At 52.0% G+C, this 23,320-nt stretch overlaps 1 protein-coding gene across 1 annotated transcript in view; it reads left to right on the forward strand.

Annotated features, from left to right (window-relative positions):
* The window catches only part of LOC147700504 (double-stranded RNA-specific adenosine deaminase-like), a 131,970-nt gene that overhangs the window by 87,863 nt on the left and 20,787 nt on the right, over window positions 1–23,320 (forward strand). The window contains exon 7 of the mRNA XM_086929652.1: window positions 15,316–15,469. Within this exon, the coding sequence (XP_086785778.1) occupies window positions 15,316–15,469 (154 nt within the window). The remainder of the gene's footprint in view (window positions 1–15,315; window positions 15,470–23,320) is intronic.

Consider the following 23,320-nt stretch of genomic DNA (forward strand, 5'->3'; position numbering starts at 1 on the left):
AGGCCAAGAGACTTTGCTTTGATTCATGTTCAATAGGGACCTGCCTCTCAGTGCAGCAGGTGATGTGGCACCGGGGCCCACCTCACCCCATATATGGATGTGTTTTATTACTCAACCAAGATGTAGGGGATTCTTTTTTGTGGCTAAATTAGAGGCCAGGGCCCCCCTGCTGTCACTGATGTCGAAGGGCAGGCCAAGACCTCATGCCAGTGTTTGAATGAGCATAAGGGCCATTGTGGACGGCCTGCTCCCCGGAACCCAGCCATAAACCGGCTCACCGCGGCCACTATCGACCCAAGAAGACCGTGCGAGCAAGACAGGGGTTCCTAATACTTTCCTCAATGGCTGCCCAGATGACCTCAGCATGGGTTGTACTGTGCTGCCTGCGCAGGTTGTTGACACAAGAATATCTCCCTATCGATACAGTGCCATGAGAACCTGTGTAGACTGACGGAAAGCTTTTTTTATCCAAATTATTTCTCGCTTCTTGAGTTCGAAGTAAAACCTTTTTATAAATTTTTTTTATAAACCTCAATTGTGTTAAGCATTTTTTCACATTGCTTTTTCGCTTTCCTGTGGTTCCCTTTCAGCGTGTTGTCCGCTCCTCCTTTTATCCGACTCTGTTCGATGGTTACCTCATTGAACGATAAGGCAACAATGGCTTCAAAGTGATGTCACTCGGGAAGCCTGTCACAATACTGTGGCTTGATGATTTTTGGGGCGTGGCAGCTGCCTTCGGAGGAGGCCGTGTCTCTTCCCAATTAGGATAAGTACATAGGTGGCGGTGCTGTTATCTTCATATTCTCCTTCCCTCGTCCAAATAAATGAAATTCCCCAACCAGAGTTGGTTGTTTTTATTGCTCGTAAATTGGAGATCTTTACCGCTCACAAGAGTCGCCCCTTCAGAGTCGGCCGTTTATGGTAGTTTGTCGCCGTCTTGCACTTGTCCTGCTCGGTTTGCCGATGTTGGTGGCTGTGTTGTTGTGCTAGATGTATAGTGTGGGCGTTTGCTGGTATTTTATTGAAAGATGAGGGGTTGGAGTGTGCTACTATGATACATTGCTTTCACCCCTTCAGGATTGAATCAGGCCACTGTAATTATGCAGCAGGATAAAACCAATTATGTAGTATTGTTGACTAAATGATGCTACAACAAGAGGCTAATTGCCATTTATTTACTTATTTATTTAAAGTGTTATAGAGCGCGAACTTGACCCGTGAGGGTATCCGAGCGCTTTACAGGTTGAAGGACTAATCCAGAGAGAATAGCAATAAGTCATGGGGGTAATAGCGATGAGGGTCCTATGGTAGGCAGGGAGTCAAAGGGGGATGGACAAGGAAGGTACAAGGAGCATTTTACAGAATAAATGATTATACGTCAGGGAGGAGAGTGCAGGGCTGCTTTACGTTAACACAGTGATCAAGGGTCATACAATAGAACAGGGTATCACAAAGGTGATGAGTCTCTCGCTGCTAGTGGCACGGGTTAATCAAGGAATTTAGCCATGAGGAAGGATTTAGCCTCCTAAGCGATGTTTAGGGTGAGGCGTTTTCACAGTAAATGAATTAACATGAACACATTTAACTTGTCAGGGCACTGTTGTGGTAGCATGGCGACACTGACCTTTTAATCCATGGGCATTTCCCCAGTCGGCAGGAGCCCTTGCGATTGTTTTTGAAATTAAAAGTTCCAATCCTCCGCTTTCCTTTTAAAAATCATTTTTTCAGGTATGTCGGCACCGTATTTCATGAAAAGCAAATCAAACTGCCTCTCCAGAGAAGTGGAACTTTTGAAAGAAAATGTGAAGTCTTCCTTAACTAAAATGTTGCAAGATTTCCGTTTTAATGTCTGGTCAGTTTCCATAGGTTAAACAAGTGTTTGCAATGCAATAGGTCTCACATTTATGCGAGTTTAAGCCATTGACATTGTAAATGACAATGCCTTTTACCTATGTCTTCAAAACAAATACATAAATAAAAGGCATTGTCATTTACAAGGCCAATGGCTCAAATTCTCACAAATGCGAAACCTATTGCATTGTAAATGCTTGTTGCATTAGTTTGTGTATCGATCTCTTTCGTTGCTTCTAAAAAAGAAATAATGAAACCCTGTGCAGCACTGGTATCAGTAAGTCCTTTCCTTTGAGGTCTTGAGGCGAAGTAACTAAATGTGACAATTCCTGCAAAACATTGATGCATACATTCATCAGTTCTGCTTCGTTCTGTACTAGAAACTGAAAAGAACACACCTCATCAGAAGGAGTTCCAGAAGGGGAATGGGATGAGTTTAAAGCTCTAGCGTTTTGTGGGACGATGTAAAGGCAGCATCTCGAGGATGTGGAGGAAGGCGGTTATCATCCTCTGAATCAATAATCTCTTGGATGTGTCTGATGCGTTCAAACCTGAGCCTTCTCTTTTCAAGTGAATGTCTGTCCTCTGGGGTGCCAGGGGCTATTCCCTGAATGAGGTCTGAACCTTTCTTTCTGCCACACAAAATATGGGCCTTATTTTGTGTTTCAGATGGGAAACTCCAAGAAAAAGACAAAGTGGCATGGACTCTAATGCACGTGTGATCGAGAGGACGGAACATCCGTCCTGTTTGTGGCAGAGTGCTATGTCTGCCTGAATCTTTATAATGCTCTGTGTGCTGACTTCGACACCATATCTGTTTATGAACAGCGCCAGAGGCTAGCGGGTTGGAAGCTTAGCAGGCAGGGGGCTCCTCTATGCTAACGGGTTGGCAGCTTAACAGGCAGGGGCTTCCCCAGGCTAACGGGTCGGGAGCTTAGCAGGCAGGGGCTCCTCTATGCTAAGGGGTCGGGAGCTTAGCAGGCAGGGGCTCCTCTATGCTAAGGGGTCGGCAGCTTAGCAGGCAGGCGCTCCCCCAGGCTAACGGGTCGGGAGCTTAGCAGGCAGGGGCTCCTCTACCAGGCTAACGGGTCGGGAGCTTAGCAGGCAGGGGCTCCTCTATGCTAACGAATCGGGAGCTTAGCAGGCAGGGGCTCCTCTATGCTAACAGGTTGGCAGCTTAGCAGGCAGGGGCTCCCCCAGGCTAACGGGTCGGGAGCTTAGCAGGCAGGGGCTCTTCTATGCTAACGGGTCGGGAGCTTAGCAGGTAGGGGCTCCTCTATGCTAACAGGTCGGGAGCTTAGCAGGCAGGGGCTCCTCTATGCTAAGGGGTCGGCAGCTTAGCAGGCAGGGGCTCCCCCAGGCTAACGGGTCGGGAGCTTAGCAGGCAGGGGCTCTTCTATGCTAACGGGTCGGGAGCTTAGCAGGCAGGGGCTCCTCTATGCTAACGGGTCGGGAGCTTAGCAGGCAGGGGCTCCTCTATGCTAAGGGGTCGGGAGCTTAGCAGGCAGGGGCTCCTCTATGCTAAGGGGTCGGCAGCTTAGCAGGCAGGCGCTCCCCCAGGCTAACGGGTCGGGAGCTTAGCAGGCAGGGGCTCCTCTACCAGGCTAACGGGTCGGGAGCTTAGCAGGCAGGGGCTCCTCTATGCTAACGAATCGGGAGCTTAGCAGGCAGGGGCTCCTCTATGCTAACAGGTTGGCAGCTTAGCAGGCAGGGGCTCCCCCAGGCTAACGGGTCGGGAGCTTAGCAGGCAGGGGCTCTTCTATGCTAACGGGTCGGGAGCTTAGCAGGTAGGGGCTCCTCTATGCTAACAGGTCGGGAGCTTAGCAGGCAGGGGCTCCTCTATGCTAACGGGTCGGGAGCTTAGCAGGCAGGGGCTCCCCCAGGCTAACGGGTCGGGAGCTTAGCAGGCAGGGGCTCCTCTATGCTAACGGGTCGGGAGCTTAGCAGGCAGGGGCTCCTCTATGCTAACGGGTTGGCAGCTTAACAGGCAGGGCTTCCCCAGGCTAACGGGTCGAGAGCTTAGCAGGCAGGGGCTCCTCTATGCTAACGGGTCGGGAGCTTAGCAGGCAGGGGCTCCTCTATGCTAAGGGGTCGGGAGCTTAGCAGGCAGGGGCTCCTCTATGCTAAGGGGTCGGCAGCTTAGCAGACAGGCGCTCCCCCAGGCTAACGGGTCGGGAGCTTAGCAGGCAGGGGCTCCTCTACCAGGCTAACGGGTCGGGAGCATAGCAGGCAGGGGCTCCTCTATGCTAACGAATCGGGAGCTTAGCAGGCAGGGGCTCCTCTATGCTAACAGGTTGGCAGCTTAGCAGGCAGGGGCTCCCCCAGGCTAACGGGTCGGGAGCTTAGCAGGCAGGGGCTCCTCTATGCTAACAGGTTGGCAGCTTAGCAGGCAGGGGCTCCCCCAGGCTAACGGGTCGGGAGCTTAGCAGGCAGGGGCTCTTCTATGCTAACGGGTCGGGAGCTTAGCAGGTAGGGGCTCCTCTATGCTAACAGGTCGGGAGCTTAGCAGGCAGGGGCTCCTCTATGCTAATGGGTTGTAAGCTTAGCAGGCAGGGGCTCCTCTATGCTAACGGGTCGGGAGCTTAGCAGGCAGGGGCTTCCCCAGGCTAACGGGTCGGGAGCTTAGCAGGCAGGGGCTCCTCTATGCTAACGGGTAGGGAGCTTAGCAGGCAGGGGCTCCTCTATGCTAACGGGTTGGAAGCTTACCAGGCAGGGGCTCCCCTAGGCTAACTGATCGGCAGCTTAGCAGGCCGGGGCTCCCCTAGGCTAACGGGTTGGCAGCTTAGCAGGCAGGGGCTCCCCCAGGCTAACGGGTCGGCAGCTTAGCAGGCAGGGGCTCCTCTACCAGGCTAACGGGTCGGGAGCTTAGCAGGCAGGGGCTCCTCTATGCTAACGGGTCGGGAGCTTAGCAGGCAGGGGCTCCTCTATGCTAACAGGTTGGAAGCTTAGCAGGCAGGGGCTCCCCCAGGCTAACGGGTCGGGAGCTTAGCAGGCAGGGGCTCCTCTATGCGAACGGGTCGGGAGCTTAGCAGGCAGGGGCTCCTCTATGCTAATGGGTTGGAAGCTTAGCAGGCAGGGGCTCCCCCAGGCTAATGGGTTGGAAGCTTAGCAGGCAGGGGCTCCTCTATGCTAACGGGTTGTAAGCTTAACAGGCAGGGGCTCCCCCAGGCTAACCGGTCGGGAGCTTAGCAGGCAAGGGCTCCTCTATGCTAACGGGTCGGGAGCTTAGCAGGCAGGGGCTTCTCTATGCTAATGGGTCGGGAGCTTAGCAGGCAGGGGCTCCTCTATGCTAACGGGTTGGAAGCTTAGCAGGCAGGGGCTCCTCTATGCTAACGGGTCGGGAGCTTAGCAGGCAGGGGCTCCTCTATGCGAACGGGTCGGGAGCTTAGCAGGCAGGGGCTCCTCTATGCTAACGGGTTGGCAGCTTAGCAGGCAGGGGCTCCCCCAGGCTAACGGGTCGGGAGCTTAGCAGGCAGGGGCTCCTCTATGCGAACGGGTCGGGAGCTTAGCAGGCAGGGGCTCCTCTATGCTAACGGGTTGGAAGCTTACCAGGCAGGGGCTCCCCTAGTCTAACTGATCGGCAGCTTAGCAGGCCGGGGCTCCCCTAGGCTAACGGGTTGGCAGCTTAGCAGGCAGGGGCTCCCCCAGGCTAACGGGTCGGGAGCTTAGCAGGCAGGGGCTCCTCTATGCTAACGGGTCGGGAGCTTAGCAGGCAGGGGCTCCTCTATGCTAACGGGTCGGGAGCTTAGCAGGCAGCTGCTAACTGGTAGGGAGCTTAGCAGGCACGGGCTCCCCCAGGCTAACGGGTTGGAAGCTTAGCAGGCAGGGGCTCCTCTATGCTAACAGGTTGGCAGCTTAGCAGGCAGGGGCTCCCCCAGGCTAACAGGTCGGGAGCTTAGCAGGCAGGGGCTCCTCTATGCTAACGGGTCGGGAGCTTAGCAGGTAGGGGCTCCTCTATGCTAACGGGTTGGAAGCTTAGCAGGTAGGGGCTCCTCTATGCTAACGGGTCGGGAGCTTAGAAGGCAGGGGCTCCTCTATGCTAACGGGTCGTGAGCTTAGCAGGCAGGGGCTCCTCTATGCTAACGGGTCTAGAGCTTAGCAGGCAGGGGTTCCCCCAGGCTAACTGGTCGGGAGCTTAGCAGGCAGGGGCTCCTCTATGCTAACAGGTTGGCAGCTTAGCAGGCAGGGGCTCCCCAGGCTAACGGGTCGGGAGCTTAGCAGGCAGGGGCTCCCCCAGGCTAACGAGTCGGGAGCTTAGCAGGCAGGGGCTCCTCTATGCTAACGGGTCGGGAGCTTAGCAGGCAGGGGCTCCTCTATGCTAACGGGTCGGGAGCTTAGCAGGCAGGGGCTCTTCTATGCTAACGGGTCGGGAGCTTAGCAGGCAGGGGCTCCTCTATGCTAACAGGTTGGCAGCTTATTAGGCAGGGGCTCCCCCAGGCTAACGGGTCGGGAGCTTAGCAGGCAGGGGCTCCCCCAGGCTAACGGGTCGGGAGCTTAGCAGGCAAGGGCTCCTCTATGCTAACGGGTCGGGAGCTTAGCAGGCAGGGGCTTCTCTATGCTAATGGGTCGGGAGCTTAGCAGGCAGGGGCTCCTCTATGCTAACGGGTAGGGAGCTTAGCAGACAGGGGCTCCCCCAGGCTAACGGGTTGGAAGCTTAGCAGGCAGGGGCTGCACCAGGCTAACAGGTCGGGAGCTTAGCAGGCAGGGGATCCTCAAGGCTAACGTGTCGGCAGCTTAGCAGGCAGGGGCTTCTCTAGACTAGAGTATCGCGTCTGCAGTTTAGCAGGCAGGGGATCCTCTAGGCCAGTGGTCTTCAAACTTTTTTATTCCGCGCCCCCCCCCCCCCTTCCTCCCTCCCCCCCCCAGTGTAGAAAAACAATTCGCCGGGCCCCCCCCTCAAAATATTTCACAATTATTTTATTTAACTGCCAATGTTTAAATATGTCTAGACTTATTCAAACATTGCAGCTAAGTTCTGTCACTGTTTTAGAAATGCAAACAAATACATGATATCCAAACATACTATTCCGGTGAGGCAGGCCTTATTAATGTGCAAAGGATCCAGTGTGGTTATTCAAAATGGCAGTGTGGGTCTTGGAGAAAATTTGAAGTCCCTTCCCTTTTGACACCTTCTCCCAGCTGGGATTTAAATGACAAAGGATGTGAATGATGGCCCATTACAGACGTGCTTACTGCAGGTCATGTTTTTTAGGCTGAAAACAAAGCATAATGTTTCTTTTGGCCAGAGCCTTGCGCCCCCCCTGAGATCACTCGAGGCCCCCCTAGGGGGGCCCGCCCCCCAGTTTGAAGACCTCTGCTTTAGGCTAACAGGTGGCAGCTTAGCAGGCAGGGGCTCCCCCAGGCTAACGGGTCGGGAGCTTAGCAGGCAGGGGCTCCTCTAGGCTAACGCGTCGGCAGCTTAGCAGACAGGGGATCCTCTAGGCTAACGCGTCTGCAGCTTAGCAGACCGGGGATCCTCTAGGCTAACGCGTCTGCAGCTTAGCAGACAGGGGATCCTCTAGGCTAACGCGTCTGCAGCTTAGCAGGCAGGGGCTCCTCTAGGCTAACGCGTCGGCAGCTTAGCAGGCAGGGGATCCTCTAGGCTAACGCGTCGGCAGCTTAGCAGGCAGGGGATCCTCTAGGCTAACGCGTCTGCAGCTTAGCAGACAGAGGATCCTCTAGGCTAACGCGTCTGCAGCTTAGCAGGCAGGGGCTCCTCTAGGCTAACGCGTCGGCAGCTTAGCAGGCAGGGGCTCCTCTACGCTAACTGGTCGGCAGCTGAGCAGGCAGGGGCTCCTCTACGCTAACCGGTCGGCAGCTGAGCAGGCAGGGGCTCCTCTACGCTAACGGGTCGGCAGCTGGGTAGGCAGGAGCTCCTCTACGCTAACGGGTCGGGAGCTTAGCAGGCAGGGGCTCCTCTAGGCTAACGGGTCGGCAGCTTAGCAGGCAGGGGCTCTTCTATGCTAACAGGTCGGCAGCTTAGCAGGCAGGGGCTCTTCTATGCTAACAGGTCGGCAGCTTAGCAGGCAGGGGCTCTTCTATGCTAACAGGTCGGCAGCTTAGCAGGCAGGGGCTCCTCTAGGATAACGGGTCGGCAGCTTAGCAGGTAGGGGCTCCTCTACGCTAACGGGTCGGCAGCTGAGCAGGCAGGAACTCCTCTACGCTAACGGGTCGGGAGCTTAGCAGGCAGGGGCTCCTCTAGGCTAACGGGTCGGCAGCTTAGCAGGCAGGGGCTCTTCTATGCTAACAGGTCGGCAGCTTAGCAGGCAGGGGCTCCTCTAGGCTAACGGGTCGGCAGCTTAGCAGGTAGGGGCTCCTCTTGTAGCTACCAAAGTGACGTTCCTGACTTACATTGGCACTGTGTAGAAAAACAGCCACTGATGCCAGCATGGCACATGGCACCATATGTTGTCCTCTGTCGTCACCTCTGGGGTGGAGGAAGCTGAGATTGTTTGAACAGGAATATTGTGAATGAAAGAAGAGACAATACTGCACCTTTGAACTAAATGAACTGGCCCTAGGAAATCTTATGGACGATTGATGGCTCCCTGTATGGGATCCGACTGACTCTTTTGAGACCGTTCAGATTATTCTTACGTTTGTCCTTGTTCTCTGATCATGTTATTTCTTGTACTGTTTGATTAATCGTGAGAGAGTTTCCATATATGAAGGAAACGTAGTGTGCTCCTCACGTAATAAAGACTTTTGTAAAGCAAAAACACTGACATGAGAATGGTTAGCCTTGCGGAATATTCTTTGATTATTCGAAATTGAGTGGACTGTCTTCCTGCTCTGAATCCTGTGTATTGGCCCCGCCTCCATGCTCTGAATCCTGTGTATTGGCCCCGCCTCCATGCTCTGAATCCTGTGTATTGGGCCCGCCTCCATGCTCTGAATCCTGTTTATTGGCTCCGCCTCCATTCTCTGAATCCTGTGTATTGGCTCCGCCTCCATGCTCTGAATCCTGTTTATTGGCTCCGCCTCCATGCTCTGAATCCTGTGTATTGGCCCCGCCTCCATGCTCTGAATCCTGTTTAGTGGCTCCGCCTCCATGCTCTGAATCCTGTGTATTGGCCCCGCCTCCATGCTCTGAATCCTGTGTATTGGCCCCGCCTCCATGCTCTGAATCCTGTTTAGTGGCTCCGCCTCCATGCTCTGAATCCTGTTTATTGGCTCCGCCTCCATGCTCTGAATCCTGTGTATTGGCCCCGCCTCCATGCTCTGAATCCGGTGTATTGGCCCCACCTCCATGCTCTGAATCCTGTGTATTGGCCCCGCCTTCATGCTCTGAATCCTGTGTATTGGCCCCGCCTCCATGCTCTAAATCCTGTGTATTGGCCCCGCCTCCATGCTCGGAATCCTGTGTATTAGCCCCACCTCCATGCTCTGAATCCTGTGTATTGACCCCACCTCCATGCTCTGAATCCTGTGTATTGACCCCGTCTTCATGCTCTGAATCCTGTGTATTGGCCCCAACTTCATGCTCTGAATCCTGTGTATTGGCCCCGTCTCCATGCTCTGAATCCTGTGTATTGACCCCGCCTCCATGCTCTGAATCCGGTCTATTGGCCCCACCTCCATGCTCTGAATCCTGTTTATTGGCCCCACCTCCATGCTGTGAATCCTGTGTATTGGCCCCGCCTCCATGCTGTGAATCCTGTGTATTGGCCCCGCTCTGAATCCTGTGTATTGGCCCGCCTCCATGCTCTGAATCCGGTGTATTGGCCCAACCTCCATGCTCTGAATCCTGTGTATTGGCCCCGCCTCCATGCTCTGATCCTGTGTATTGGCCCCACCTCCATGCTCTGAATCCTGTGCTTTGGCCCCACCTCCATGCTGTGAATCCTGTGTATTGGCCCTGCCTCCATGCTCTGAATCCTGTGTATTGGCCCCGCCTCCATGCTCTGAATCCTGTGTATTGGCCCCACCTCCATGCTCTGAATCCGGTCTATTGGCCCCACCTCCATGCTCTGAATCCTGTTTATTGGCCCCACCTCCATGCTGTGAATCCTGTGTATTGGCCCCACCTCCATGCTGTGAATCCTGTGTATTGGCCCCGCCTCCATGCTGTGAATCCTGTGTATTGGCCCCGCCTCCATGCTCTGAATCCTGTGTATTGGCCCCACCTCCATGCACTGAATCCTGTGCTTTGGCCCCGCCTCCATGCTCTGAATCCTGTGCTTTGGCCCCGCCTCCATGCTCTGAATCCTGTGTATTGGCCCCGCCTCCATGCTCTGAATCCGGTGTATTGGCCCCGCCTCCATGCTCTGAATCCTGTTTATTGGCCCCACCTCTATGCTGTGAATCCTGTGTATTGGCCCCGCCTCCATGCTGTGAATCCTGTGTATTGGCCCCGCCTCCATACTGTGAATCCTGTGTATTGGCCCCGCCTCCATGCTGTGAATCCTGTGTATTGGCCCCGCCTCCATGCTCTGAATCCTGTGTATTGGCCCCACCTCCATGCTCTGAATCCTGTGTATTGGCCCCACCTCCATGCTCTGAATCCTGTGTATTGGCCCCACCTCCATGCTCTGAATCCTGTGTATTGGCCCCACCTCCATGCTCTGAATCCGGTGTATTGGCCCCACCTCCATGCTCTGAATCCTGTTTATTGGCCCCGCCTCCATGCTGTGAATCCTGTTTATTGGCCCCACCTCCATGCTGTGAATCCTGTGTATTGGCCCCGCCTCCATGCTCTGAATCCTGTGTATTGGCCCCACCTCCATGCTCTGAATCCTGTGTATTGGCTCCGCCTCCATGCTCTGAATCCTGTGTATTGGCCCCGCCTCCATGCTCTGAATCCTGTGTATTGGCCCCACCTCCATGCTCTGAATCCTGTTTATTGGCCCCACCTTCATGCTGTGAATCCTGTGTATTGGCCCCGCCTCCATGCTGTGAATCCTGTGTATTGGCCCCGCCTCCACGCTCTGAATCCTGTGTATTGGCCCCGCCTCCACGCTCTGAATCCTGTGTATTGGCCCCGCCTCCATGCTCTGAATCATTTGTATTGGCCCCGCCTCCATGCTCTGAATCCTGTGTATTGGCCCCACCTCCATGCTCTGAATCCGGTGTATTGACCCCGCCTCCATGCTCTGAATCCTGTTTATGGGCCCCGCCTCCATGCTCTGAATCCTGTGTATTGTCCCCGCCTCCATGCCTGAATCCTGTGCTTTGGCCCCACCTCCATGCTCTGAATCCTGTGTATTGGCCCCACCTCCATGCCTGAATCCTGTGCTTTGGCCCCACCTCCATGCTCTGAATCCGGTGTATTGGCCCAACCTCCACGCTCTGAATCCTGTGTATTGGCCCCGCCTCCACGCTCTGAATCCTGTGTATTGGCCCCACCTCCATGCTCTGAATCCTGTGTATTGGCCCCGCCACCATGCTCTGAATCCTGTGTATTGACCCCGCCTCCATGCTCTGAATCCTGTGTATTGACCCCACCTCCATGCTCTGAATCCTGTTTATTGGTCCCACCTCCATGCTCTGAATCCTGTTTGGTCCCACCTCCATGCTCTGAATCCTGTTTGGTCCCACCTCCATGCTCTGAATCCTGTGTATTGGCCCCGCCTCCATGCTCTGAATCCTGTGTATTGGCTCCACCTCCATGCTCTGAATCCTGTGTATTGACCCCACCTCCATGCTCTGAATCCTGTGTATTGGCCCCGCCACCATGCTCTGAATCCTGTGTATTGACCCCGCCTCCATGCTCTGAATCCTGTGTATTGACCCCACCTCCATGCTCTGAATCCTGTTTATTGGCCCCACCTCCACGCTGGGAACCCTTTGCATTGGCCCCGCCTCCATGCTCTGAATTCTGTGTATTGACCCCGCCTCCATGCTCTGAATCCTGTGTATTGACCCCACCTCCATGCTCTGAATCCTGTTTATTGGTCCCACCTCCATGCTCTGAATCCTGTTTGGTCCCACCTCCATGCTCTGAATCCTGTGTATTGGCCCCGCCTCCATGCTCTGAATCCTGTGTATTGGTCCCACCTCCATGCTCTGAATCCTGTGTATTGGCCCAACCTCCACGCTGGGAACCCTTTGCATTGGCCCCGCCTCCATGCTCTGAATCCTGTGTATTGTCCCAACCTCCATGCTGTGAATCCTGTCTATTGGCCCCGCCTCCATGCTCTGAATCCTGTGCATTTGCCCCGCCTCCATGCTCTGAATCCTGTGCATTGGCCCCTCCTCCATGCTCTGAATCCTGTGTATTGGCCCCGCCTCCATGCTCTGAATCCTGTGCATTTGCCCCGCCTCCATGCTCTGAATCCTGTGTATTGACCCCGCCTCCATGCTCTGAATCCTGTGTATTGACCCCACCTCCATGCTCTGAATCCTGTTTATTGGCCCCACCTCCACGCTCTGAATCCTGTGTATTGGCCCCGCCTCCATGCTCTGAATCCTGTGTATTGACCCCGCCTCCATGCTCTGAATCCTGTGTATTGACCCCGCCTCCATGCTCTGAATCCTGTGTATTGACCCCACCTCCATGCTCTGAATCCTGTTTATTGGTCCCACCTCCATGCTCTGAATCCTGTGTATTGGCCCCGCCTCCATGCTCTGAATCCTGTGCATTTGCCCCGCCTCCATGCTCTGAATCCTGTGCATTGGCCCCGCCTCCATGCTCTGAATCCTGTGTATTGGCCCCACCTCCATGCTCTGAATACTGTGTATTGGTCCCACCTCCATGCTCTGAATCCTGTGCATTGGCCCCGCCTCTATGCTCTGAATCCTGTGCTCTGGCCCCACCTCCGTGCTCTGAATCCTGTGCATTGACCCCGCCTCCGTGCTCTGAATCCTGTGTATTGGCCCCACCTCCATGCTCTGAATACTGTGTATTGTCCCCACCTCCATGCTCTAAATCCTGTGTATTGGTCAAACCTCCGTGCTCTGAATCCTGTGTATTGGCCCAACCTCCACGCTGGGAATCCTTTGTATTGGCCCCACCTCCATGCTCTGAATCCTGTGTATTGGCCCCACCTCCATGCTGGGAATCCTTTGTATTGGCCCCGCCTCCATGCTCTGAATCCTGTGTATTGACCCCGCCTCCATGCTCTGAATCCTGTGTATTGACCCCGCCTCCATGCTCTGAATCCTGTGTATTGACCCCACCTCCATGCTCTGAATCCTGTTTATTGGTCCCACCTCCATGCTCTGAATCCTGTGTATTGGCCCCGCCTCCATGCTCTGAATCCTGTGCATTTGCCCCGCCTCCATGCTCTGAATCCTGTGCATTGGCCCCGCCTCCATGCTCTGAATCCTGTGTATTGGCCCCACCTCCATGCTCTGAATACTGTGTATTGGTCCCACCTCCATGCTCTGAATCCTGTGCATTGGCCCCGCCTCTATGCTCTGAATCCTGTGCTCTGGCCCCACCTCCGTGCTCTGAATCCTGTGCATTGACCCCGCCTCCGTGCTCTGAATCCTGTGTATTGGCCCCACCTCCATGCTCTGAATACTGTGTATTGTCCCCACCTCCATGCTCTAAATCCTGTGTATTGGTCAAACCTCCGTGCTCTGAATCCTGTGTATTGGCCCAACCTCCACGCTGGGAATCCTTTGTATTGGCCCCACCTCCATGCTCTGAATCCTGTGTATTGGCCCAACCTCCACGCTGGGAATCCTTTGTATTGGCCCCGCCTCCATGCTCTGAATCCTGTGTATTGGCCCAACCTCCACGCTGGGAATCCTTTGTATTGGCCCCGCCTCCATGCTCTGAATCCTGTGTAATGGCCCCACCTCCATGCTCTGAATCCTGTGTATTGACCCCGCCTCTATGCTCTGAATCCTGTGCTTTGGCCCCACCTCCATGCTCTGAATGCTGTGTATTGGCCCCACCTCCATGCTCTGAATCCTGTGTATTGGCCCCGCCTCCATGCTCTGAATCCTGTTGTTTGGACCCACCTCCATGCTCTGAATCCTGTGCATTGACCCCGCCTCCATGCTCTGAATCCTGTGCATTGACCCCGCCTCCATGCTCTGAATCCTGTGCTTTGGCCCCACCTCCATGCTCTGAATGCTGTGTATTGGCCCCACCTCCATGCTCTGAATCCTGTGTATTGGCCCCGCCTCCATGCTCTGAATCCTGTTGTTTGGACCCACCTCCATGCTCTGAATCCTGTGTATTGGCCCCGCCACCATGCTCTGAATCCTGTGCATTGACCCCGCCTCCATGCTCTGAATCCTGTGTATTGACCCCGCCTCCATGCTCTGAATCCTATGTATTGACCCCACCTCCATGCTCTGAATCCTGTTTATTGGTCCCACCTCCATGCTCTGAATCCTGTGTATTGGCCCCGCCTCCATGCTCTGAATCCTGTGCATTTGCCCCGCCTCCATGCTCTGAATCCTGTGCATTGGCCCCGCCTCCATGCTCTGAATCCTGTGTATTGGCCCCACCTCCATGCTCTGAATACTGTGTATTGGTCCCACCTCCATGCTCTGAATCCTGTGCATTGGCCCCGCCTCTATGCTCTGAATCCTGTGCTCTGGCCCCACCTCCGTGCTCTGAATCCTGTGCATTGACCCCGCCTCCGTGCTCTGAATCCTGTGTATTGGCCCCACCTCCATGCTCTGAATACTGTGTATTGTCCCCACCTCCATGCTCTAAATCCTGTGTATTGGTCAAACCTCCGTGCTCTGAATCCTGTGTATTGGCCCAACCTCCACGCTGGGAATCCTTTGTATTGGCCCCACCTCCATGCTCTGAATCCTGTGTATTGGCCCAACCTCCACGCTGGGAATCCTTTGTATTGGCCCCGCCTCCATGCTCTGAATCCTGTGTATTGGCCCAACCTCCACGCTGGGAATCCTTTGTATTGGCCCCGCCTCCATGCTCTGAATCCTGTGTAATGGCCCCACCTCCATGCTCTGAATCCTGTGTATTGACCCCGCCTCTATGCTCTGAATCCTGTGCTTTGGCCCCACCTCCATGCTCTGAATGCTGTGTATTGGCCCCACCTCCATGCTCTGAATCCTGTGTATTGGCCCCGCCTCCATGCTCTGAATCCTGTTGTTTGGACCCACCTCCATGCTCTGAATCCTGTGCATTGACCCCGCCTCCATGCTCTGAATCCTGTGCATTGACCCCGCCTCCATGCTCTGAATCCTGTGCTTTGGCCCCACCTCCATGCTCTGAATGCTGTGTATTGGCCCCACCTCCATGCTCTGAATCCTGTGTATTGGCCCCGCCTCCATGCTCTGAATCCTGTTGTTTGGACCCACCTCCATGCTCTGAATCCTGTGTATTGGCCCCGCCACCATGCTCTGAATCCTGTGCATTGACCCCGCCTCCATGCTCTGAATCCTGTGTATTGACCCCGCCTCCATGCTCTGAATCCTATGTATTGACCCCACCTCCATGCTCTGAATCCTGTGTATTGGCCCTGCCTCCAGCAGATCTATCCATGTCGCAGCTATTATGCTAATCCACTCTTCTTTATTTTCTTTCCTTTCTAGGTTTATCTTTCAAACCAAGGTGGGCTCTCGCTGGTTTCCGGCCGCCTGCGCGCACAGCAGGAACCAGGCCAGAGAGGATTGTGCTGAAGCAGCTCTGTGTATGCTGATCACAGAGGCAGAGAAAGAGAGGTTCTCCCGAGGACACACCCGATAGGTAACAAACCCTGGCAATGCATGCATTCCTTTGCATCCCGCCTCCCTATCTTTCTATCATTACAGAATATGAAGCTGCACCGCCTGTCTCTGTCTCTCAGTCCTTCTAGTTGTTGAAGGTGTAGGTGTAAGCATGCTTTCCCAGCCATTTGTCGTCCAATATTGAGAGTGGCTGGACCTAGAAGTAATTTGTTATTACCCGGGGGCCCTTTGTTTGCAGCTACTTGGTGTGCAGCCTTAGACTGCAGTTACTGAAGGTGCAGTCCTACCCCCTGAGCAGTTCTTGAGCCGCTACTGAAGATGCAGCTCTGCCCTCCCAGCCCCTTTGTCTCTCATTCGGTGCCGCCCTTCCTGGCTGCTCCTTGTCCACCACTACTGAAGGTGTAGGCCTAATTCCCCATCTCATTACTGAAGGTGCACACCCATTGTCATTCCTGAAGGGTCAGCCTGTACTCCTCAGCTTTGTCCACAATTACAGAAGCTTTGTCTGTCTGTAATATGAAACCCAGCTTTTCTAACCCAGTGTTTGTTACCATTAAGTCTCCTGCACCCAAGACCCCCTTTGTGCATCTCTTCTACCCCCTAAGCAAAGAGCTGGTCTGGCCTGGTCTCCTGCTGTCCCTCAGATGTTTGGTTTCTTAACTCCAGCATGCAGACGGCACCTCTGACTATTTTTCTGCTCTTCCTCCTTTGCTCTGCGTCTCCCTCACAGTGTGTACAGTTAGCTCTGTCTATTTCGCCCACTGCCTCCTCACCTGCTGAGGGCGGCACCAACTGGATTTTTTTTATCCACCAAGGGCTCTGTGTCTTCCTTCTGGTATATCTAGGGCAGCTCTGTCTGCATTTCTTGCCGCCTGTGTGCACTTTGTGTTCCCTCCAGTGTGCGCCGGTACAACTCTGCCTCCCTCTTCCGATCTTCTAAGAAGAGATTATCCCTGGACATAGAGGCCATGTACCTAAAAGAACCCGTAGTGGTATGTTCCCTCTAAATCAATTGAGAAGAAAAAGATTGTTCGAGGCATATGAGCTGCAGATTACACACTATGCATAGATGGCCACCTAGTGTTGGGATGTTTGCAGTTTGTTTCTGTCCTAGAAAGTCTTTGGAAGTCACGGGATAGGTGACTCCTCCTTTGGATCATACTGAGCATGGTCATCGGCTCCATCCCCAGATTGTTTTTTTTTGTCACCGGGCTCTGATGTGTTTCCAGCACTCCGTGTTGGAACCGATTTCCTTCGGAGCGCAATCCTCACCAGCTTTGACGGTATAGTTTCAAACGCGTGTACAGTCGACGCTACTCTTCAACTTCAAAGTCTTCTTTTCCAGTCGTCGACGAAGGCCTTCAGGCCTACCTAGGCCTCAACTTCCAGCTCATGGAAAGGACGCCATTTAAAAAAGGTCCTCGATGTGGGTCGAAGTTTCCCCACACAGACCTACATGAGGTGTGTAACCTTTGCCTCTCACCGGAGCACGAGACCAGAGACTGTTCCGCTTGTGCCTCTTTCCGCTCCAAGAAGACGATCCGGGACCGACTGGCTTGAAGGACAATGTCTCGTTCATCAGCTCCGATTCCAGACGACATCTTTCAAGAGGGCGTCGCGGTCCCAGAACAACATCATGGCGTCGACAGCGACTCTGAGGCAGAAGATTCTGAAGTCGAGGACATCACTCCAGCACAGCGGGTCGTAAGTAAGACCGTCTATCCCCAACCCTTCCTCAACACCCTCCAAAAAGGCTTCGGTCACACCCGAGGGCGAGGGTGCATTCTGGGAAACTGCTTCCACTGCCCCGCCTTCGGGCTCGGCTAAAAAGCTTACTAAGCCTTCCAGCGACTCCGGTTTGAGTTTGCCTGCCCACGGTGCCGGCGCAAACCGACCGGCACCGAAAAAGACATCGGCCTCCACGCCGGCATCGAAACAATCGGGGCCGAAGCCCCTCAGCATCAAAACCAAAATCGGACTCAAGCAAAACCGCTTCGGAGACGAAAAAATCATCGGACCTAAAAGACCCATCGGAGCCGAAAAAGCCACCGGAGCCGAAAAAACCATTGGATCCGAAAAAAACACTGGATCCCAAAAACCCATTGGAGCCGAAAAAATCATCGGAGCCGACTAAACCATCAGAGCCAAAGAAGGCTCATACTTCTCCAGCTAAAGACACTGCCAAATAACAAGCTCCGAAGCCAAAAGAAGCTCCCAGCTCGGTGCCGAGAAAGCCCTCTGCACCAAAAGATCTGCCTCATGCAGGGGACTTATTTTATCCAGATCCTACACAAAAGACTCTTGTTAAGGACCCAACCACTGGTCGACTAACTCTTAGTTCAAAGAAACGACCACTGGATACACCTACACCGGCTCCTCATCCAAAGAAGGACATTGCTACCTCTCCTGTAAGGATTCCTTCTCTTCCTCCTCCACATATATCATCGCCACCTCCACCCCTACCACAGCATTCCCCTACATCTTCTATCATACCAGATGATGATAACAGGGATGATATCTCTGACGACGCAGAGGATGGTGCACATAGTGAGCCACTAGATCACTCTATTCCTCCGGGCTCACCGAACCCTCGCGATGATTACAATAACCCAGACGTCCCGAACGTCCCTCAAGACAACATATATCCCTCTAGGCCTTCGCCACCAGAAGACACTATGGGATTTAATCAGCTAGTACACAGGGCTGCACAATACCATGGGGTTGACATGCATACTGACCCTGTAGGAGAAGACTTCCTAATGGATACCTTTGATAAAACACAAACGTCCTCGTCAATTTTACCAATGCTTAAAGGAGTTATTAAGCATGCTCCTGAAGTCTTCAAGGACCCATTTAGAACTCTGGTCATCAACCCACGAATAGAGAAAAAATATGAAGCTGCCCCTTCAGATCCAGAATATATTAAAGGCCCAGTACAACTGGACACTCTTGTAGTCTCCAACGCACGCAAGAGAGCAAATTCACAAACATCAGGTGAGGCTCCCCCACCAGATAAAGAGTATAAGCTCCTTGACGCATCCTGTAAAAGAACTGCGTCTCAAGCAGCAAACATGTGGCGTATTGCCAGTACCCAAGCATTACTGGCAAGATACGACAGGGCACATTATGATGAATTAGAATCATTAATGCAGCACCTCCCCGATAAGTATAAAGATGGAGCAAATGAGCTTATCCAAGAAGAGAAAAAATATTACAAACACCTCTATTCATTGTGCACTAGATGCAGCAGGCACTGCCTCCAGAGCCATTAATACAAGTGTTCTGTTGCGTAGACAAGCATGGCTACGCATTTCAGGGTTCAAACCTGAAGTCCAAAGTACCATACTTAACCAGCCCTTTGATGAGCAACGCCTATTCGGACCTAATGTGGACGTATCCCTTGAAAAGATGAAAAAGGATACCGATACAGCAAAAGCAATGGGAGCCTTGCAGTCACAGGCTCCCAGACGCTCATTTCGCCGCTCATCTTACAGAGGCGGCACCAGGGGATACTCTTCAGACACATCCTCTACCTCTTACAAAGCCCCCACACAGTCCACCTATAGTAGGGGCTACCAAAGGGGTGGTTACAGAGGTAACAACAATAAGGGCAGAGGTAAAAACAACACCCCCCGCTCTGCCTACACCCAATGACTTCCCTCCCCTTCCCCCGCCCCATTCCACTCCTGTCGGGGGAAGACTACAACAATACCTACCAGCCTGGGAAAACATCACATCAGACAGGTGGGTGCTACAAATAATTGTCAGGTTACTGTCTCGAACTAACATCTACCCCCCAAACATACCACCCAAACAGCGTCTAAGGTCACAGGAACATTTGATACTGCTCAGACAGGAGGTTATATCCGTCCTGCAGAAAAATGCAATAGAAATAGTTCCAGAGCATCAGCAAAACAAAGGAGCATACTCCCTCTTCTAATTCCAAAGAAGAACGTATCTCTGAGGCCTATTCTAGACCTCAGACCCCTAAAGCTGTACATACAATCAGACCACTTTCATATGGTCACACTCCTGCAGGTCCTTCTACTCCTTCTACAAAACTACTTCCTTGTCACTCTAGATCTCAAGGGCGCCGACTTCCACATTCCTATCCACACAGCGCACAGAAAATATCTCCGATCTGTACTAGGCGTTCAGCACTATCAATTCAAAGTGCTCCCATTCGCAGTTACAACAGCACCAAGGGTGGCAGCACACTTGAGAAGACAGCATATTCACGTCTTGCCATATCTAGATGACTGACTCATAAAAGCCAGCTCACACAGCCAGTGTGTACAACACACTTACGCCACAACTCAACTTATCCACGACTTGGGATTCACACAAAATCACATCAAGTCACATCTGCACCCGTCACATTAACAACAATATATCGGCGCTTCAGTAAACATCGAATTAACACTAGCCTATCCTTCTCCAGCCAGGATAACAAGTGTACAAACTCTCCTAAAAAAATTCAAACTGCAACACTCTCTTCCAGCTCGAGTGTTCATGCAGCTCATAGGAATGATGGCATCTTGCATATTCATAGTACCTCACGCATGACTACAAATCCGTCCACTTCAAGAGTGCTTAACACGACAATGGAACCAGGCTCACGGTCAATTAACAGACCTAGTGTTGGTAGACAGTTGGACTCATCGCTCTCTGCAATGGTGGAGCACCAAAAACCTTTCAAAAGTCCGACCGTTTCTAGAGCCAGTTCCTCAAATAGTAATGACAGCGGACGCATCGCTCTCCCGCTGGGGAGCTCACCTACTGCGTCACACCATGCAAGGCAGGTGGACACCGCAACAAAAACTACTCCATATCAACCACTTGGAGTTACTAGCTGTATTTCTAGCCCTAAAAGCATTTCAAAAATAAGTATCAGGCAAAGCTGTCTTAGTCCGCACAGACAATATGACAGCCATGTACTACATAAACAAACAAGGTGGAACACACTCTCTGCAGCTCTCTGTTAGCGCAGCAGATATGGAGATGGGCTATACCACTAAAGATCTTCCTCTTAGCCCAACATGTTTCAGGAGTACAAAACACCATAGCAGATCTGCTAAGTCGACAGACACAGCAGATCTACGAGTGGGAACTTCATCAGCAAGTTCTTCAACCGTTCTTTCAGCTGTGGGGACAACCTCAGATAGCCCTCTTTGCCACCTACGAAAATGCAAAATGCCCAAACTTCGCCGCCAGATATCCACACCCACTGTCCAAAGGCAATGCGATATGGATGACCTGGTCCGGGAAATTTGCGTACGCTTTTCCTCCTCTCCCACTACTTCCGTTAGTGGTACGCAAACTACAGCAACATTCCCTAAAACTCATTCTAGCTGCTCCAACTTGGGCCAGACAACTGTGGTACACCACGCTGCTGCAACTATCTGTGGTGCTACACCAGAAACTAAGCGTATCTCCACATTATTAACGCAGAACCATGGAGAGATCAGACAACCGGACCCAGTTCAGCTCAACCTAGCGATCTGGCTACTGAAGTCCTAGAGTTTGGTTACCTTAACCTCCCTCCAGACTGTATGAATGTTATTAAAAAAGCTAGACGTCCCACCACTAGAGCGTGTTATGCAGCTAAGTGGAAACGGTTTGTAATATACTGTCAAAACAACCACATCAACCCTTTAGACGTGTCTATTCAACACATCATAGGATACCTATTACACCTGCAAAAGTGTCATTTAGCCTACACGTCTATCAGACTGCACCTTGCTGCCATTGCAGCATACTTACAAAATAGACAACATCTGTCTCTTTTTAGAGTGCCTGCCATAAAGACTTTTATGGAGGTACTCAAAAGAATAATCCCTCCCAGAACACCACCTTCACCAGTTGTTCTCTCACGGTTAATGGGACCTCCCTTTGAACTGTTACATAAATGTGAATTGCAATTCCTAACTTGGAAAGTAGCTTTCCTAGTAGCTATTACTTCTCAGAAGAGTTAGTGAACTACAAGCTTTCACCTTTCAAGAACCTTTTCTGCAAATGCACCATAATAAAGTGGTTCTCCGTATTAATCCTAAATTCTTACCAAGTCATTTCACCCTTCTATCTAAATCAGTCTGTTGAACTGCTCGTATTTTTCTCGCAGCCACAAACAGTTGCAGAAAGAGCTCTTCACACCTTAGATGTCAAAAGAGCCTTGCTTAACTACATTGAAAGGACACTAACTTTTCGTAAGACTAAACAACTATTTGTGTCTTTTTCACCACCACATAAAGGTAACCCCATATCAAAATCTGGGATAGCTAGGTGGATTGTCAAATGCATACAAATTTGTTACCACAAAGCTAAATGTACGCGATCTATTGCTCCTAAAGCCCATTCTTCAAGAAAAATAGGGCTTCAATGGGATTTTTAGGGAACATGCCCCTAGACGATATATGCAAAGCAGCTACACGGTCTACACCGCACACATTCACAAAACACTATTGTGTAGATGTGCAAACTAAACAACGAGCCACTGTGGGCCAGGCTGTACTCAAAACTCTGTTTCAAGCAACTGCAACAGCTACTAGTAGTCGCCGCTAAAAGTGGGTACTGCTATACAATCTATGCATAGTGTGTAATCTGCAGCTCATATGCCTCGAACGAAAAATGCTACTTACCAGTGTGCATCTGTTCTTGGCATGTAGATCTGAAGAGTTACACACGCCCACCCGCTTCACCCGGCTACCTTTATCTGTTCCAGTATTATCTTAATTAGATACAAATTACATGGACATCACTACTTTTCTTGTAAAAACTCCATCACTTCCCTAATGGCGAAAAAAAATCTGGGGATGGAGCCGATGCCCATGTGCAGTGTGATCCAAAGGAGGAGTCACCTATCCCTTGACTTCCAAAGACTTACTAGGACAAAAACAAACTGCAAACATCCGGGCCCAACACTAGGTGGCCATCTATGCACAGTGTGTAACTCTGCAGCTGTACATGCCAAGAACAGATGCATACTGGTAAGTAGCATTTTCCTTCTGAGCATAGAGAGCGGTCTTGGAAGCACTGTTGGGTGAGGGTGGGGCACACACCGACAACTGAACTACACTCATTGCTCCAGCCAGTGCACGTCTCTCCCTGTCTCCTTTACATGATCAATACTGCACAGGGTTTGTGGCAGTGAGGTTTGAGCTTGAATAGTTGACATATATAGCGGTAGACCAGACTATAGGCTATTAAAGTCAAGTTCAAATCTGGAGAGAAACACAGGACTACATTGGGAGAATGATGATACTTCCACAGAATGGTAGAACTTTGTTGTATGAGCAGGCAGGTAGAACAAGACCCAGCTGCTGCATCATCCTACGTCTTGAAGGAAATGCCTTGATCTAGTACAATCCCCTGGATGAAAGGTCTATGCTAATGTGACCAGGTGCTCACCGTTCCTCTGCACCATGTGATTTTCATTCATAGCCATAAACTTTGGCATATTCCAACCTGTGTGTGAAGGCGCTGGGACAGTTACAAGTATCCTTTTAAAGGGTTGTGGAATTTATTAAAATATCTACTTATCCAGGGGACAGGTTGCTTCATAAATCTACTTGTCCTCTAAAATAATCTACTTGTTCCTTTAAGACCGTGTAGTGCGGCGACAAATGATGGCAGCAATCTCATATCGGGGCTCTGATAATAAATTCTCTGATTCTGCCAGGGCTTGTCTATAGTAGGGTTTCCATTTTAGCAATTCTATTACTTTGCCACCTTTCCACTGATCTACACACTGGGGCTGGAGGTCGTGTTGAACAATAGTTCCAGGGTTGGAATAGGCTTTTGAGTCTGTGCAAACCTACTAACTTGCATGTTTTAGGGGTTTTCACCAGCTCTTCTCTAATATTTCCCCATA

The sequence above is a fragment of the Lissotriton vulgaris genome, chromosome 7, assembly GCF_964263255.1.
Source record: "Lissotriton vulgaris chromosome 7, aLisVul1.2, whole genome shotgun sequence".
Taxonomy (NCBI): domain Eukaryota; kingdom Metazoa; phylum Chordata; class Amphibia; order Caudata; family Salamandridae; genus Lissotriton; species Lissotriton vulgaris.